Below are 20271 nucleotides of genomic sequence, written 5' to 3' on the forward strand. Positions count from 1 at the left end.
CCCACAGCGCCCTGACTGCTCACTGTCCTCCTTCCTTCTTAGCTTGTTTTCTCCCCAAATTCTCTTCAAATTCTGATTAAGGTGTGAACTAGAAACGTGTGTCCCATCCCACACCCCTCCAACACTTGCCATCTAAGACCAGGCTTGAGAGCAGCTATTCTGTCCCCCCGAGGAACAGGGATGGTGAGCAGATGTTCTTCATTCAGATGAAGATGTGGTGATGAAGCTACAGAATTACACAACATGCACCTTCCACACTTCTAATACCTTTCAAGTTACCCTAAACCAGACAATATCTGAGCAGGTTGGCAAGATATCTCCCCAAAACTGAACCAAAGTTCCCAGCTACTTCCACAAACATATATATTGATAAAATGATATAGGTAGGAAATAAATCCTGCTGTTTACTTAGCACTTTTTATTGTAAGAACTATGATGTTCGTTTTAAGGCTCGGTGACAAACCCTGCTCGGTACATCATCACCTTATTAAAAACCTGTCACACATACAGAGAACGCTAAATTATATTAAGTATGCTGTTAACTTGACAAAATACAGCTCTGCTTTCCACCTGACTAACGGTGCAGCAAGCACAGCACATTCTCAACGGGTGGGAAACAGGCACCCTCTGCTTTCCTCACCAAAGCTCCAGACTCAGTTGAAACTCAAAAGACAGTAAAAACAGGTAAGGATGTCTCAGCCACAAAGGCAACACATCAGAAATTCAGCCATAATGCTCCACTCCAGATCCACGTACAGACACCAGTGACTGGGATGTGACTGCCACCCAACTGCAGGAAGTAAAAGAAACGGAACCAGTAGTTTAAAACACGCCATTTATCCTGATATGAAAGGAAGGCTCGACTGATGCTGAACAAGAAAACAGCTCAAAAGCAAAACCAAAAGATGCCTCAAAGTGACAGATATTGATAAAGGCAGAAATCGCCATGTTTTGTCCAGTAATCAAAAGGAGCACAACGTTCTTTTGCACAGAAGGCCAAGATGTGACAGCATTGCCAGCGCAATGTGCACTTGGGTTGTACACGGTACTGGTGGTTTCAGCCACCAGCAAAGGACAGGGAATGATAGAGGAATTGCAGAGTCAGACGTTTAAACATCCTGGAAGGGAGCACACAATATCGTTACTTGAGCATTTTCACTTGTGTGGAAATCCAATGTTATCTCCAGTAATTAAAACACTCTTCAAAGGGAAACCTTGGTGTGATGTTTTAGGGAATGAAGATTTCAGCGTACACCAAGAGCGCATCAGTGCCGCTTCCTGCTCTGTACCCGGCTTCTTTGAAAGATACAACAGATCCAGGACCTTCTGTTGGCAGGATTCCAGCATGTTCTGTTCCTCTGACGTTGGTGAAGAATGTGAAATTTGCCTTTCACCTCTCTACATGAGTGGTTATACTCACATCTTCCACACAGTCTTGCTGTCTCCAAAGTCCCATTAATTAATCCTTTGGCTTATACTCATCCACCTATTTCAGGACATCAATTTCAGCAGCTAGATGTACTCTTTGCCTGTTCATCAAAAGGTTTTTTTAATGTGAAGAGAAACAGAAGCTTCTGATTAACCACATGTGACTGCTTAGCTACACTAAAATCAACTGGATTTTCAGTCTCTAAGCTGTCCACACTTTCCTAAAAAAAGCTTCCGTACTCAAGTCTTTAAACAGTTCGTCCAGTAAAGCTGATGTTGTGTACCAGGTGTTACAGATGGATGTCCCAGCTGCAGCTGAAAGCTGACAAGATTAAACTCCTTTTGCCCAACATCCCAAGTCTTGCAGGAAAACAAGAACAAATAACCCCAAGTGTTCACAAGCAAAGCTTCTTCCATTGGTCTGATCAAAAACATAAATGTTACGTCGTTCTCAACACACGAGTCCCATCTATGCACCATGAAACAACGATGAAAAAAGTACGATGCAAAGTCTTCTTAAACAGCCATCCAAAATATAAAGAAAGCGTTACAGAAGCTTGATGCAAAATCCAGAAATAGTCCAGGGCAGTGCTTGGGTATCACTAGAGATTTAAGGACTACTGGGGATTCTGTGGCCAGCCACAAACTGTCTCGGAAGAGGTCATGACAGTGTTCTCTGCTGCTAAGATGAGTGAACAGTCTGCCATTCCCCGTTAGAGGTTTGTCTATCAGTCAAAAAGAAAATAAGAGCCCAAGGAAGAGCAGGGAGTCACGCAGCCGATCGCCGCCGGATCACAAACACACCTCGCTGCAGCTGCCCCAGGTAGATTCTCATCTTGGTGCTGTCACTGGTTTTCCTCACCCAGATCTGCAGGAAAGAAAAGAAGAAAAGGCCAGGTCATGTATTGGGGAGAAAGAGGAAAAACCTACAGTACACAAAACACAAACAAGTCCAAGTGTTCTTACTGTCAGATCTGAACATCTCTGTTACTCAGAGTGCAGAGACAATTCCGTATAATCCCTCCTCCCTCCCCATGTTAGGTATTTGCAGCCTGAGTAGAAAAGGAACTAAGGTTCTACCTTTACCACCTTACCTCCCTGCTCAAAACACTCATCATGAAAAATTACTTGTTCCAAGCATCATCAGGAAAGCAAGTTTCCTTCTGATACTGTTCACAATGGAACTCTGGCATTAAGCTTTGCCTAATCAAAAATAAGTCTCTCTAGATCCACAGATCATAAAATTATCTATCCTGGGATTTACCCAGACAAGTTAACTACCAGTTAAATAAAAGGCTGCTTCAGATTTTGTTCAGTGAAGCATTTCTCACAATGTGATACATGAATTGTATCTGAAGATAAAAAAGCATCTTTCTTTTAAACACCTGCATGGAAGAATTCACCCAACTTGCTGACAGTCACTATGTTCTGAGGGACAAATTGCTTCCATGGAGGCAGCCACTGAGAATTTTTGAGAAATAAAAATCACTTTCAAGAAGTTTGGACCCAAATACTGGAGTATTTTAGGACACAAGCCCAATACTGCCTACTGCAAAGGACTAGCGAGTTACTGTTAGCATGCAATTTATCCAAAGCTTTTCGTTTTTAGATACCATGTCAGCTATAGGCCTGGCACAGTAGATTGATTTAACTCAATTAGAGACCTCAAATCCAGGCCCTGGCTTCTCAGTTCCCAGTTCAAGCAGGAATCAGTAAAATCATGGTTTGGCAAACACATTTTGGGGTGTGTGATGCAATATGAGATGTGCACATTGCACTCCTAAGAGAGCACCACCTCATTTCAGTATTTGTTCAGTATTTGTCTCCATTTGCTTTATACTCTCACAACAAACCATCACAGGACAAACTACTGCTGCACCTCCTCCCCAGCCTCTCTCAAAACCCCCACTAAACCAAAAGAATAAAAGCTATTGTCTCACTTTAAAGCTGAATTCGTACAACTATAATTGATTGAATTTCCTCCAGGTTTTAGGTAACATGTTCCCAAAAGACTGAGTTTTAATGTTATAAATTAACAGTAACAACTTTAATCAAATAGCAGGACTATACTTTTAATGCATCCATTAGCACACTACTACTTCTTTATCTAAATAACCAACTGTTACTGCAAAGAGAACAGTCGTGATACAAAGCGTAACCCATATGCAACTCATTTTGTTGAAAATAAAATATTTTCCATTAGCTGCCAAAACAAATCAAAGTGACTTTATTGGCTGACTGAAGAGAAGAGCATTCAAGTCTGTCATTTCTTTCCTTGGAGTGTCTGGAATCTGCAAGCAAAGAACAAACCACTCCCATTGCCCAACTGGTGCTCAAGCACTGAGTTTATTTTGCAGCGAGAGTCACTGATTTTAGGCACACACCTCTCTTCACCTGCTCCTCTGAGCTTGAATCATCAGCCACAAAGAAATGGTCTCAGACCAGTGACTCACTGTGTCTCCCACAGAAGTGTCAAACGCTGCCAGGTTACTTCACAAGAATTTTCCCCCCTTGTAACAACTAAATCTGGTGACGAAAAATTTCCTCGTGCTCTTCTGGATTCCCAATGCGATATATATTTTTTAAATAATGCATTAATAATAAGTGTATGTACATTTTTGAAATAATGGAAATGGAACCTATTAATATTGTGCCAATGATGTGTCAGTTCTCCTCATTTTTCCTGCCTGCCAAACTACTACTTACAAAACGCAGGATCGTTCTTCAGAAGCGCAGCCAGTCCCTTCCCACCTCAGCTCTGTATCACGAAGAGATCTCTCAACTCAGTCTCATCTTGGATTGAGCTTCTTTAGACACCAACTACATTCTTTCTGAAAGTAATATTGATTTTTTCTCTCGGTCCTTACATCTGCCTGCCTACACCGACCCACGGATTCCCCCACTCCCATGACGAACAAAGCAGCCCCAGCACCTCGTTGGCGCCCACAGAACTGATCACGCAGCTGATCTTAGTGTTCTCTTTAGACTCCAGGTAGATAGCTTGGCTCTTGTGGTACCTGCAAAAATAATAACAATTAAAAAATTAAGAAAACACTTTCAACTATTAGCTGTACAAAGACAGAAAAGAAGCAGAACTAAGACTGATAAAGCATTTGGATAGAGTAAATATGAAGTCGGTCTGTCTTTCCACGCCACTTTCTCCATTGTCACCAACACAGTGGGTGGTCTGACTCCACACACTCCCACTTTGCATCTCAATGATGCTTCAGGATGCACAAAGCTCTCGATTCACATTTAACTCTATATGCAGATTACAGAAAACAGCTCTCACATGTGAAAGGAGGAGGGGCAGAGCACCAAGGCACAAGATCAGAGAACACTGGCTGACAATAAGCCCCCATCTCAGAGTTAATCAAACTGTCTCTTCACATTGCAGACACAAGATGGATTTAGAGGCACCTCCATATTATGCCTGATAAAACGTGACAGCAAATCAGATACTAAAGTTAGCCACATTCCTCAATGCAAAATTACTAGTGTGCCACCACAGTAAACCACATTTTATCAGTGAAACCCATGCATTGTTAAACAGAGACCTCAAATTTCTAATGCTGTGTTATTTAGTGAAAATAACCCAAACGCGAAGTGCTGTGTTACCAGCTCTGCATGTACCTGCCACAAGGAAGCTGTGCCTAAGCACATCCATTTTTTTCCCCTTTTAGATCATATTTTAGCCATGCTATATATTTTTCTTAGTGCCTTTTGTATTATACAAAGTAAAAACTTGGAAATTCATAACTCTGAATTGCCCGATTTCATGGTCTTGCCTTCTTCGCAGAACATGTTTCTGGTACGTGCTGCAAAGTGTGCTAGCCAAAACTCACCAGTTTCTGTTCATTCTGAAGGTAGAACTAATTATACCGACACGGATTATTGCTAAGTAATAATCTTGATCAAGAGAGCACCAAAATGCTTTATAGTTCTAAAAACATAACTAGACTTCCACCTTTATCCTAATCATGATGTGCTTTGTGTTTACCTGGGCAACCCAAGCTGCAGAAACCCTGCACAGATTCCCCTCAGTATGCAACTCCCTGCAGTCCGATTGCCCGAGAGCCATTTGTTTGAATGCAGGGATCTGCATGATCTTTACAGTTATTTCTACGCTAACCATGCTGTAAATACACAAGTCTTCCAATAGTTTATTCCATAATCTCTTCCTACCGGTTCATGTACTCAGAATTTTGACACCGCTTGCTAGTAACAAGAATGATAGTGTTGGCTTTCAGCCTTCCAAACATACTAATTACCAAAGGGCTGGGCGAGGCACTAAAAAAAAAACAACAAAAAAGCCACTCTCACATTCTGCAGCCTTTAGACACTTGTGCCCAACCACTATTCTTTCTCCCCCATTTTAAAAGAAAGGATGTCAGTGGGCTCCAGGGCAATGTAACAGCAGCAATGATCTGAGCCAAAAATCTCAGCTTACTGAGCTCAGATGACCATTAATTGAAATAGAAGCTACTACAAACCAGACCTCCCTAAGACAAAGGAAATTTAAGTTAGCTTTCAAGAAGAAAGTGCCAAACTACCGTTTGCTTTTGCAGAACGTAAAATACACCACAATACTGATAAGTGACACCAGCAGAAATCATTCCACTCTCTGCTACAAACCATTTTGCTGAAAGGCCAAGACTTTCGACTGCATCTCCATCAGAAGACTGAAAGAAATCACTCTGCATTATTGTATGCAGACAAAGCTAAAAGAGGGTTGTTTTACAGTGAACTGCATTTTAGGATCTTACAGGGAGGAATGGAACAAATTGAACGAGGATAAAGACCTGAAGTCTAATTCCATATCCACCTGAAAGGCCCCATACAAAGTCTCCACTTTGGAGATACACTTGTGAAGTGTCCCCGCGAGACCTTAGGGAGTCCATTAGTAGCCTGAAACGTTCACTGGTTTGAGATAATGGTCCTCCACAGCCGCTGTCAGGAAACAGAGAGTAGTGACTCCTGAGCTGTCAGTTTTATGATTTCTGGTGCATGTCAGCAGTTACAGCCTTAATAAACCTTAGAAAAAATTACCCTCCCACTATCAAAAGTTACTTGATTATTTTAAAATACAGCTACTTTGCACAAGTACTATTGCTATCAATCAAAAAAATCCAAGCATGATTATTACAGTCAAAAAAATGTAAAACACTTATCTTAAAACAGCGTAAGAACAAGCAAGACAGGAAAGACAACAGCTGGAATTCTTGATCATGAGACCCCCACAACAATGAATTCAGCAAGATAAAAATATCTGTTAGGGTTTTATGTCCCAACTAGATACTTTTCAGAGAGAGCTTGTGCTTCTGAGAGATTCATCTGTGCTCATGGAAGCTCTCCTAGGTTTAAATGTGGTGGGAGCTTGAGAGCTTTACTGACAGATTACTTTGGATTCCATTTTTTTTTTTTCTTATAACTTATCCAACACTTTACAGTACTCCACATGCTTAAAAATTCTGAAGAACAGTTTATTCACCCAAATATATCCTAGAGGATCGTCACTTTACACAAAAAAAAATTATGAAAGCAAAAAAAGAACTTCATGAATCTGTGAAATGACAAGTAGCTGGTTCAGATCACGGCTGCTTTACACTTCACACGTCTCAGCTCCAGGCAGCAGCTTTTATCAGTTGCACCCACTGAACCTTCCACAACGCTTCGCTGTCAGAAGACTCGCAGAAGGAAAAACTGACCAACTGTACAAGGCAGCTGTTGTGTAGCATACAAGCTTCATGCCTATCATTTTCCATGATAAAATTACAACCTCATCACTTGTTATTTTAAGCCACCAACACACCAAAGCAGGTTACAAATAAGCATACAACTTGCAAATTGCTTTCTGCTCAAGGAGTACTAGATTGCCATCTCGATTATCCAGTTCTGCATGTCTCACGGATTAAGTTTAAGACCTAAGATTTCTCTGCAGAATTTAATATTTTCTTTGTGTTTTGTGAGGCTTGCACGGCTATATGCCCATAAAACTTAACAGAGCTAAATCCAATCAGCAATTCTGTAGCCGCGTCTCCCGTGTGGGTTTGATCTTTAAAGGTTATTGGGATTTGTTATTAGAAACATTTTTCATTCTGCTCATCCCGCTGCACAACGTTCCTTCTGCCACCTCGTGGAACCACGGGCTAGCGCTCTATAAAACACAACAGCAGGAGCACATACACTGCCGACACCACCGGACCTGCGGCCACGGGGCATCTGCATCCTGGCTGAGCAGCTTCATAGCTACATCGCTCTGTGGCTGCTGGCGGTTCTCTCACTTCACATTTGGTTTGACAAAAGTGTTTCCCAAGTGGAAAGGATTTAAAGTCTCCTTTTATTTGAGCCACTCCTCAACGTCTATGAGGTCCAAACACTCCATTATCACTTCTGATTTACCGAAGCTGCAATGCTTAGCCCTTACAAAGTGGCTAGCCTAGGCCCAAAAACATTTAGTCCTCAAATTCTTATATTGAAGCAATTTCTCTCCGCAGCCTTTGTCTCCTCACCACACAACGCTCAGACTGATTCAAACAGAAATGTATCAGGACTTACCATCTCTTGTCATAGTAGAGTTTTCCATCTTCTATCCGGGCTTCAAACCGCTGTGCTGGAGACTCCGCGGGTGTAGCTGGGAGGTGTTCGGGAGAGGAGGGAGATGCTGCAAATAGCAGAGACTGTGCTTAAAGACTAGTGCGTGTTCAGCACACAATAGCACATCTGACTGCAGAGCTGCAATTAATAAGGTCACATTATGCAGAAATAATAAGCACGGAAAGCTACAAAGTCAAATTTGCATCAGAAAAATGCTCATACTGGGATGAATAATTCAGCCTCTCCTTGAGTATATAAATGCTAATATTAACCTGAAAAAAAAATGTTATAGGTAGGTGATGGACAGTACATCCTTGATTTTGTTTGCATTCTAATTATTATAAAGTAGATAATAGGGCCAGGATTACACAGGCAATTTAGTAGCACCCTGTACTGAAATAAAGCATAAAGACACATCTGAAAGCTGAGCACATAAAATTCAGCTCTCAATCCCTCCATCAACCTGACAAGCAAGCAAACTAACCAGATGCATCTGAATATCATGGAAAAACCTCTTTACACAGCTAGATCACAGTATCACAGTATGTTTGGGATTGGAAGGGACCTCAAAAGATCTGCCCATACTCAAATGTTTCAGCCACCAAAGATGCATCCACCTCCCTTCCCATCCCTGACAAACTTCAGAACAGAAGAGGAGACTCCACAAAGTGCCCATTTGCCACAGTAGCTACATAAAGAACAGCAATTACATAGTCAAAACAATTTATGCAGTCAAATTACACAGCAATTATATAGTCAAGAAGTCTACAATAATTGTCTGTTCAAAATAGTGTGAATGTGAACAAGTTCCAGTGCCACTGTTAACTCACCTGGTCTCTTGGGTGATTTAAGCTGCATGGAAAGAGAGCAAAGAAAGATTAGAGATCTGACATAAGCCACACAGGTCTGCAGTAATCATCTCAGATTGTCTTACCTTCCACACTCTAAATGATTCTTTTTTATCATTTTTAAATGTACTACTAACTGGCATGAGACATAACCAGAACAGCACGCTATAAAAAACCAAACGTGCAGATAATCAGTATCACTACACAAAAGGTCTGCAAACTGAACTTCCACTAAAACAAGGCAAACGCAAACCCATCTAACACACTATGTTTTTTAACATGATCCAACATTCCTCAGGGTACATAAAATAGAGGAGATAAATCATTAGAAACACCCCACTAGCTGGCACAAAATCATGCTCCACCACCATCCTCAAAGGCCTTAATGAACAGCCTCTATTATAAGAAATTAGCTAAGTGCTTAGCAAGAAACCAATAGTGTAATAAAATCTAGACAAGCTATAAACACACACATTGTACCCTATGAGGTTTGCTGAAGTACAGTGACAGTGAGGAGAAAACAAAACCCCAAACAGACCAAAAAAACCAACCAACCAACCAAAAAGCACCGAAAAACCCCCAAACCACGCACTGTAAAATGACCAGCCCACACTAAGGATTAAACCAGACACGTTAACATCTGTTCAACCATGCAGAGGAAGAAAGCAACTCCTTCAGACAGCTCATCACTTGGTGCAGACAAAAGGTACCATTTTTAGATGACAGTCATTTTAATGAGGTTAATTAAACCTATAAAATAAAAGGGAGGAGATAACACAATAGAAGACTTAGCAAGATGGTATTTCACAAAGCCTACTGGGATGAAATAGTCACACATCTCAAAAAGGAACATAAACCAGAGCGCTGTGTTCTCTGCAGGGGAAAGTATTAGTTTCTCTTTACAACAAACACACACAAATCAAGCAATAATCCCTACCTTATTCAGTGTTCTCAGGTCCTCCATTATTTGCTCATCAGTCAACAAATAATTTAGCTGAGGTATCCAGAATTAAGGTTCCTATAAACTCTTAATAAGCAAGGCTGAAAATTAAAGATCAATGACATTTCACGTGTCTAAACATAAGGCAAAAGGCTTCTGTAAGCTGCACAAGATTTGAAAGTGTCACACTTGGGCTTTTTTTGTCATATGAATTAATTTAAGTCCATCTCCACAGAGCCTCATATTTAGCAGCAAATAGAGTGCGAAATCATTTTAACTGATTCAGACATAACCATCAATGGAAAAATCTTTAGTGCACTGACATTTACTTCATGGAGGCATCAAGCATTTGTGTTTTCAGTGTTCTTCATCTTGCATCTCTATAGAGAACGATCTGGGAGCTGAAACACACTCACTTCAGCGTTTGCACAACGAAACTGCATCCCACCCAAAACTATGAGAAGCAAGTCAGCATTTTGCAACTTAGTAAGCAGGAATTGAGAGACAGGGACAAGAGAGGGAAAAATAACACCAAAACCAAGCAAACAAAAAACCCACACCACAACAAAACAACCCCACAAATGCACAGAAAAAGTCAAGAAAAGAACCAGAAAATCAAGCCAGAGGCAAAAAACACATCCTCATGTAGATGAGGATAAAGAAAAGCCTACCGTTCACCTGAAAACAAAATCTCAGAACACACAAGTTCGTGTGTCAGAGCCTCATTACAGCTCTGCTGTCATTTTGTGTAGTTTCACGATCCCATCTTCCTACTTCCTTTTCCTACCGCTCCTCTGCCACTTTCCCCATCTAAATACACAGATGGAAAACAATATCCAGACAAAGCAGTGGACCCACTCTTGACATTTAATCTCCAGTGTTTCTTCAAAACAGCTGTTACATCAAAAGTGTTCAAAGTATTAAAGTTAACAATTGTTAGGCTGTATTTTGAGGATTTTGGTGCTGAGGAACCTCAATCCTCTCCCCAGTGAGGAAAAGCAGTTTCATACAATAGCTGCCATGTCACGCTCAATTAGTAGGACATGTTCGCTATGAAAGTAATTTACTTTGGAAGAGATAGGGGCACTAATAAATAGATTTTTTTTTCCCTGAAAGAGTGAACAGGATCTCTAACCAGAAAGACGTTAATTAAACTGGAGATGTTTGTGACCATCCTGCGTGAACTCTAGTTCAAGGTCTGATATTGCCTGTGCGGAAAACTTGAGTTACTTGGAAGTCATAAATAAGTTTCTTTAATCTGATCTAAGCCATACAAGTTTGGAATCTAATAATAAGGCTCTGTTAAGCAAACATCATTGCCTTCTTTTCTGGGTGAATTTAATATACAAATAGAAAAAGTGCCTATCATCACAGAGGAGCTAAAAGCATATTTCCAGAAGCCAAGGAACATTTTAATTATAAGAAACATGCAACAAAGCAGAAGAGAAGGATTATATACACATTTTCTCTCTCTTGTGATATATAAAACAAGTTAGATTTTCCATCCTTTTCAATTCAAAGAACAACTCTAGCACTCCTCGCTTTCGCTGTGCTTCTCTATTGCATTCAGATGAGAGATCTGAAGCCTTTATCAGAAATGGGAAAACCAGTTTGATATGGCAAATATGATCTTTCTGGCAAACGTTTTGTCACATCTTGAAATGAAAAAAGCTTTGGCTCATGTAAAAAAGCCATTTACTATCTATAGAATCAATTACCTCAGCATTTATATATAATGTTCTTTTGAAGTTTTTCCTTTGTGAAAAAAAAAACCTACCTGAAGAATTCAAACTATTCTCACTGACAAAATAAAAAGACAGTTCTCACAACACTGTGAAGTTCAAGTGAGGATACCGAGCTATCTCCAAAGTCTGGTTGTGTTATATTAGTTTATTATATGTGACGAATTGTGCTCCCGTATTTCCAAGATTAAAATCTGATTCTAGCACCTCATTTCATCCTCCTTCCCGTACAAAAGCACAGATGCAGGTAGCACTGGCTGCAAATGCACCGTCCTGCAATGACTCTGAAAGGATATCAGGGGCAGGTTTCCTCCTCTTGTCTGGGATAGGAACTGGATCGTTCGGTCGCCGCCGCAGTTTCCTTGTCATAATAGGCTTCACTTCCATCGAATCTGTAGAATAATGAGGTTGGAGAGCTGATAAGACCAGAGGCAATGGGGGAAGAAGCAGCAGCTGTCTGCACAAGGCACAAGGAACATAATCTTTCCTCTTTCATACAGAAAATTGGATTTTTTTGTGATGGTTTCCAGCATCCAAGCTGGAACTGCTGACAGTGAATATAAGTTCTCTTTCATACTCACTGTTCAGTGACAGTGTTGCAAAGCCACAGTTACAGCTTCCAGGGGCTGGAAGTGACACATTTTGGGGCATTTTACAGCTCCTTCAGGTACAGATAATGAGCACAACGATGCTACAAGGATTCAGGGCAGATTTCTTTAATGTTAACATGATTTGCTTTTGAAGAGATCATTTAAAAGGCAAAGTTCAGAGTTCTCTGCTAACAAAACTTGGATAGTTAACAGCACGTAAAACATCAGCTACAAAGGAATTGCTGCTTTTTCTTGTCTGCAAGCTGGAAAAATATCTCTGTCAAAGGAATACAGATAATTACTGCATTCAAGACTGATACAAGCTTGCTGGAGTAATTTTAAACACAAATGGTATTTAGACTCATTATCTAAAACTGTTTCAAATTATGATTAATGAAATGAACCTAATTAATAACATGCAGAGCAGCAGTTGACAGGAAATAAATTGTAGCATATGCACTAGGGAAAAAGAAAAAAATCTGTTTAAAATTGAAACCCAAGTCTCATCACCAAGTAACTACCTGAAATTACAGTTTGTACAAATGTCTATGGACAGTCTTCACTGAACTACTTTGCTCAAGCTCTCACAAATCATTCCTTAATTTATGAAGATACCTTGAACTGGCAAGCAAGAGACCACATCTTAAATGCTAAACACATCATCTCACCTCTTCTATGTGCTGAGAATTATTTGCTCAGCTTTAAGTGCAGCTGAATCACATCCTGGATAGCCCTTAAATCTGTGAAGCCTCTTTGGCTCCCTCTAGACGCTAAGACCTTAAGCAGCTCTGTGTGTTCAAAATACACCAAGTTACTTTCCTCCGTATCTCAGGTGTGAACAAGGATGACCCTGCTGCACATTAATGGAACAAATACTACGATAAAAGCTTAAAAATAATTAAAAAGTGCCACCCAGCGAGTATATGCCAAAGGAAACCTTATCTCTAGGATTCAAAGCTGAACTTGAAAAACACTGAACATTAATAGCCCTGGAGGCCTAAAAGCATAAGTTACTTTGTTGAATGCGAGCCACTCTTCTCGTTTGTTATGACTGATTTACAAGAGCCTCAGAAGAGGCATTTGAAGCACCTCCTCAAGGTTTACAACCTGGCACCACTGGTTAGGTCAGCGTTGTGGCGTATCTCAACAGCTTTACTGCAGGAACTAACAGAGCCCCTTTCCCTGCCCACAGGAAACCTGACCCACACTGCGGCGCCACTGGCGCTGCTTTGATTCACCTGTCAGTAACTCGCATCACTAGATTTTATTATTACAAACAGCTTTCTCCAGTAAAACACCACCAATCCATGTTCTACATCTGTTGGCATTTGGAAAGCTTTAAAGCCTTCACACCAGCTATCTGTACGAACAAGCATTTCTACCTTTATTTCTTTCTTTCTAAGCAGCAGCAGAGTGGTTAGGACAAACGACAGACGCCTGTCTTGTTTTTACCTCCTGTTAATTCCATGGTCAGCTTTTCATTCTCAATCATCTTCTTTTTCTCTTCCAACTCCGCAATCAAATTTTCCTTAAGTTCAATTTTCTTATCTTCAAACTCCTTTGCTGCTGCCTTCTTCTCCTTGACATAATTTTTTTCCACCTGATCTGTCTAATGCAAACAACAAAAAGGTGAACTAAGGAACTCGATGTTATCACAACAGCTTCTTTCAACTGCTGCACTGATTAGCTTTTCAGTTCAGAACTGTAGCCAGTTCTAAAGATTATTAATATTCATAATCAATAGAAACCATCTAAAATTACTAAATAAGCAGTAACACATATGCAAAAGAATTAATTCTTTTTAAAAACTCCACAACATTTTAATGCTGCATACCATATCGTGTCTCTAGCAGAGGGCTTTTGAGATTTACAAACAACATTACTATTTACACTCTTAAACATGCTTTTTAAACACGACAAATGCACAGCCAGCATACAGCAGCCCAAGAGCAAACATTTTTGTCATTAAAATAGAATCTTAAAAGTCCAGAAGTTACTCAAAGTAATACCAGCAGTAGGCTGTACTACATCTCAAGTGTAATAATGCTCACTAGAGGAAGAAAAATTCTTTAAGTCTTCTGGGAAAACAAGGACAAGCATCAGTCAATGAAACAGAAGGTTTATTACCTCTTCCATCTAGTGAATATATATTTGATAAATTAAGAGTACTTACTTCCAGCTGGAGGAACAGTTCTGAAAGAAAAGACAGACTTAATTTATTACCTTCAAAGATGCACAAAATGACTTCCCTAACATTCCTAGTCATCGAGTTCTGCAGCCAAGAGAGGCGGTGAACTGAACCGTGTATGTACTCATCCGGCCTCTAATCCCACTGCAGTTTTACACTGAAAATAAAGTAACTGAAAGAAGTCCACAAAAATATATTGTTAATGGAAGTCTTCTACAGACTGTCACGCAGAGCTGCAAAGCAGCATTCCATACTATTCAGTAGTCTATCTTCCAGTTTAATTAAAACCAGTTAATACTAGATACAAACTTCACAGAGTAAAGCTTAGACTAGATAGATGAACGTGTGGCTGGCAAAAGTTCAAGGTTAAAGCCTTTTCATGAATTTCAGCAATGACTGGTTCAGAAATAAATCTTCAGCTGTTAGAAGACTCATCTACTCAACCTGTGTCTGATCTCAGGCTGTTTATGCCCGAGAAGACAAGGAAATCGTTACGTATCACTGAAGGTTAAGTTCTAACACGTGGCAAGGATTAGTTCCAGTCACACCTAAACATGAGGTGAATGGATTTCTGGGTGTGAAACAGTCCCATTGCTGTTCGTGCAATTCCTAACAACTTGAAATTAAGTAGGACAGGACCCTTCTTATGTTTCCTGGAGGACATAATGCCAAAAATCATGTTTTAACTCAGGTAGTGGCAAGAAAAGCCAACTAAGGCAACTGAGCAGTCCTCAATTCACCGTATTTCACCAGCATATTAAGCTTTGGCAATACTCAAAATAGTAAAAACTTCTGTAGAGATCACAGACTCCAGATAAGTTTCAGAAAAGACTGTAGTAGCAACACTCAACTACTATGCCTTTAAAAATATTAAACCCCCAATAAAATAGAAACCAAACACGATAGTGGCCCAATTAAAATAACAAACTTTTTGTTTGCAAAGGACTCTACCAATTGAGCATGGAAGCAGTATTATGGAGGTAATCACATACAGGTAAATCTAAACAGTTGCTTTAGTATCTGTGAATTCTCAAAAAAACACCAAAAAAAATCAACACACACACCCCAAAAACCACCAAAAAAACCCCAACACAACACCAAAAAAAACCCAACCCAAAACCTCAATGTGGGAAGGATAAATGTAAAAGACCGTTCCTTCTGTGGTACCAGGCAGTTCGATTTTTTTTATATAAAATTGAAAGTTATCACCTTCTGCCCTCCTGTGGAAGAAACACGTTGCTGCAGCATTGGTCTTTGCCAGCCAGAAATACAAGTTCACAGTCATAATTTTACCAAAACAACCCTGTATTACAATAACACAGCTCTAACATATATGAAATTCATCTGAGAAGACGGATTCCATTTAACAAGAAGTAGTTCAATTCACTTAAATTGCTCAAGCAAACCCTTTACTGCCCCAAGCACTTTCAGAAAGACACAATTCACACCACTCCAGGGTTGGAGCACATTGGAAAAAAAGAGGGCAAACAATCTGATTTCTAAGCAGTTTCTCTGCAGTACCACAATAAAGGCTGCACAGAAGGGCTGAGCGCTGGGCACTTACAGTTAATTCGGGCCTTCGCTCCTGAAACAGAGCACCAGAACACAACGCACAGGCAGCCCGTCCAATGTCACAGCTACACAGAACAGCAGTTTCAGCTGCAAACCGTCTGTATTCACTGTTCCAGGGCACAAAACCAGATCTTTGGGAAAGATGCTTAGTCCTACCTGCCCGTTCCTGCAACAGAAAGGAACCGCGTGCCTGAAGGTTTCAGGCCAGTTGCACAAAGAACAAGCCAAAGGGGAAGACTGTGCCAGATAAAAACAAAACCATTTTTCACTTGTGCTGTTTCACTCAAATGAAGACTAAAACCATCTATCAGTGTTTAGTGAAAAAAAGAAAAAAATAAAAATCAAGATATATCCCATCATGCTTTGTACACTCTCAAAACAACTGCACTATACCCCCGGAAGCAGAGGAACCCTTTGCTCCAACAAGTTCTTTTTCTTTAAAGGACAGAATTATCATTCTTCAGGTGCTATAAAAATCATTAATTTAAGTTGTACACAGCATTTTGGAAAAAGTTCAGCTTACCTGCATTTCGTATCCTTTCTTTGTACTGCTGGTCCAACTTTTTCATTCTTTTCTGATATTCCTGAAGAGTACCTAGGAGAGATAAATTGTGGACTCCTGCTCGAACTTTCTCTTTTTCCAAGAATTAAATTTTCTCAAGGAGCCATACACCATTTGAAACACAAATAATAATAATTTAAATCAGAAAACTACAGTTCTAGATTGCTTATTTTGATAAGCACGTTCCCAGTTTTTTCAGAAAGCTGACTACTCCACTACTCCTTTTAAGAAATACTTTAGTACACACAGGCTTAACTACAAGTGTTTTGAGGGAAAAAAGATGGAAAGTGGCTGACATTTTTCACTCAGCAGCATGACCGAGAGCCGCCATTCAGTGAAGGATCCTCTTTACATCTTTCAAAATCCTCATCCTTCTATGACCTTTGAAAAGTGCTGAAAATGGTTCAGGAAAAAAAAAGCTATCCTCTTCAACGCTTACCTTCCTGCAACTGCTGTAATTGCCTCTTCAGAGATGCCAGTTTGTCCTGATACATCCTGTAAAGACAGAGAGCAGGCAATTTTACTTCGAAAAACAAACGTACATCACTTATTTCACCATCTGTTGAGGTAGGTTACAGAGTGTTCACACACAATTAAAAACTTTTCAGAATTATTCCAGGAAACAAACAAACAACAACTCAAATATTATTCAAATGAAAGGTTATCGTTCTGTCTAAAAGCTCCGCCACCCCATTGGTTTTACAACCCACCCAAGGTTGAGAGATTTGGGGTTGTTCAGCCTGGAAAAGGTGACAGGGAGACCTTACTGTAGCCTTTCCATACTTTAAGGGGTCTGATAAGAAAGACGGGGACAGACTTTTTAGCAGAAGATGTCCCTGTTCATGGCAGGGGTTGGACTAGATAAGCTTTGAAAGTCCCTTCCAACTCAAACTATTCTATGATTATTAAAAAAATCCCTGAAGTCTATTCCTGGTGCTGTTGCAAACTTGCATTTTTCTCACATATCTGTGGTTTAACACAGGCCAGGTCTTCCTGACACGCATAATAACTGCAAATACACCTAAACATCAAGGGAAACTAATTCAAGTCTCCAAAAAGCCCATCCTGTTGGACAGGAGAAGTATTCTGTCGTTTAAGGGATTTTAAGAGCATCCTGCTTTTTGCTTAGCTTATATAGAGTAGATCTTTTATTCTAAGGATCTGACTGCAGCAGGATTCATTTGCAGAAAAACTCTGTTGCTCCCAGAAATCTGTACCTATTTATTTGGTCAAAACAGCAGCAGTGCTTAGTTTCCTGAATACATATAGAACAGAGAAAGTAACTGAACAGAGAATACAAGTATATGGACTCATTAGCAATTACATTGGGCTAGGCACTTAAAACCCCAGTCCTGGCCCAAAACATTGCAAAGTTTAATGTAAAAAAAAAAAAAAAAAAGCCCAAATAAACAGAAATTTACCTTACTTTTCATTAGAATGAGTTACTTACTGTTCTTTCATTTCCACAAAGTCCTCTTCCTCGTGTTTCGCCAGGTCCGTTTCACTGGCATCCTCAGTGTCTACACGAGGTAAAAAATAACTTGTTACAACTATAGAAGTATTAAAAAAACCCCAACAAAGTAGTAAATTATTTTAAAGCAAACAAATCCCCAAAGCTCAGACATTTTGACCTCAAATACACAACCAGACAGGCCTCTAGAGAGGTGAATTCAGAAGTGAAACAAACCATCTTATAACAAATTCACCAGTTCACCTGTGTAAATCCTCTGGCAGTTTAGTGATGACATTTACATCAAATCTAAACAGCTTCAGCTTAAGATAGTCTGGTAATTTCTTCCCAGTTTAAGACAACAGGTTCTACATTAACGCTCACACGTACAAGGACATAAAGAGTCTAAAGATTCTGAAAAATATCCCAGACTCATTCCTGTGGTTCCACTCATGATGTAATATACTGTATGGAAAACAGTGACTGAACCAGCTGTAACTGATTCTGCATCTTGACCTGAAACAGCCCAAAACAAAAATACCACAACCAGATGCTGTTCAGGTTGACCACCAAGGTCTCACTGCAGGAAACAAAGTTTGTTGCTGGGATCTGAACTTGGCTTCCCAGCTCCACATCACACTGTGGTATTTCAAAATCTACGAAGGACTCTGGCTGACAGGGCAACGACGGCTGTTAAAGGGTCATTCTTCATCTGCCTTATTTGTTATTTTATGCATCCTACACCCCAGAATACTTTAGGTTTTACTTCCATTTTCTCTTCTCCACTGCTTTCCCAGTCCTTCTACAAACCCCCTCTGTCCTCAACACTCTCTTGCACCCTTTACTTCTTTCCACACTTCTACATTAAATACCCTCTTCCCCCTTGTCCCTTTACCCCCCAAGAGACACAACCAAACTTCATACACCACATTTCTCCACCGTTTTCACCGCGTTGTCCCATACACTCAATCCCAGCTCCCAAGGCTCTCCCCGCCTCTTCTTCACCTGCAAAACCACTTCAAGCCCACTTCTCCATTGCTTCGCTTTTCTCCTCTCACACCGGGAACCGCAGCCAGCTAACAGGCCTCGTTTTCCTCCCATTTCCTCGCTGTCCCAGACCCTTTCTCCACCAAACCCGACTCAGGCCTTTCTTCCCCAAACACGTTCCTCCACCTCCTCACCCCCACACCGCTGAGAGCCTCCCACCACCCCCCATGGGCTCCAGACGCCTCCGCTTCTCCCCCCTGCCCCAGTCTCCGGTCTCCCGGAGCACCAAAGCCCGTCTCGGTCCCGCCCGCCGCGTTACCGACCCTCATCGGAGTCGCGGGCCCGAGCGCTCCTGTCGCCATCCTCCTCCTCGGCGCTCTCCAGCTCCTCCTCCTCATAGTACTCGGGCCCGGGGGGCATGGCGGTGGCGGGCGCCCCAGGCGGCGCGGGGGCGGGTGGCGTGGCGGACACCAGCCCGGCCGCGCTCATAGCGACGGGACGGAGCTGCCGCCCCGGGCCCGCGCCTCCGCCCGGTAACGGCGCCAGGACCCGCGCCGCCACTTCCGCTTCCGGCCGCCCGCCCACTGCCGGAGCGCCGCCGCCCGGCGAACGCAGAGGGCACCTAAAGGGGGTCCTTGGGGGGCGGACACTGACGGTGGGTTTCGGGTTCGAGTCCCGGCTCCTCCACCAACTTAGACCGAGGTTGTGTCTGCCAGGCTTTACTCTTCACGGAGTTTATGGGGAGAAAAAGGGCTTTGCCTGCACCTCCAAAGACCTGTGTTCTTCTTTTTTGCCACCAGGATGAGCCCATATGCCGTGAAATGCCTGTGCTGCAGGATGTGGGCATGCCATGGTGCTGCTGCTTGCCAGAGAGAGCAGGACCTCACATGCTGGAAATGGACTTATTTTGTTTTTAGAAATTAGCAGCTGGGTTGGACTAGATGATCTCCAGAGGTCCCTTTCAACCCCAACAGTTTTGTATTCCGTACTCCCAGCAAGTCACCACCATGGTACTGTGATCTTGCCTTTACCCAGGTGGAACAGCTGCTTCATGCCAGTAAAGACCAGTTTCCATGGAAAAGGCGCCTAAAGCCGTTATGGATACCTCATGTCTGCTAGACATAGGTCATCCTCTTGATTAGCTACTGCTACAAAACTAAGGACCAAGATCTAGATCCTTCAGCAAGATTCACGTGCAGGAACCGCTAAATACAAGATCCCACTCCGTATGAAAATGCCTCCCATCAATATTTCAGGCTAAATATCTCCTTTAGCCCTTTTCTGCAACCCTAAGTCACCTGTGAAGGATTAATTAGTCTCATTGCCTCCAGCAGAGCCGTACTAAATGCCTACCTTAACCCTTGTGA

At 41.4% G+C, this 20271-nt stretch overlaps 1 protein-coding gene across 1 annotated transcript; it reads right to left on the minus strand.

The window, feature by feature from the left end:
• Positions 1 to 398: 398 nt before the first annotated feature.
• Positions 399 to 19454, minus strand: SUDS3 (SDS3 homolog, SIN3A corepressor complex component). Its single transcript, XM_065851431.2, has 12 exons — positions 19228 to 19454; positions 17918 to 17987; positions 16907 to 16962; positions 16429 to 16500; positions 14319 to 14338; positions 13598 to 13754; positions 11852 to 11947; positions 9811 to 9872; positions 8856 to 8877; positions 7987 to 8092; positions 4361 to 4445; positions 399 to 2296 (listed from the first exon to the last, which is right to left on the minus strand). The coding sequence occupies exons 1-12, from the start codon at positions 19391 to 19393 to the stop codon at positions 2198 to 2200; spliced, it is 1011 nt and encodes a 336-aa protein (XP_065707503.1). The 5' UTR covers positions 19394 to 19454; the 3' UTR covers positions 399 to 2197.
• Between the last annotated feature and the right edge of the window lie 817 nt (positions 19455 to 20271).

Source organism: Patagioenas fasciata, chromosome 17 (assembly GCF_037038585.1).
Source record: "Patagioenas fasciata isolate bPatFas1 chromosome 17, bPatFas1.hap1, whole genome shotgun sequence".
Classification (NCBI taxonomy): domain Eukaryota; kingdom Metazoa; phylum Chordata; class Aves; order Columbiformes; family Columbidae; genus Patagioenas; species Patagioenas fasciata.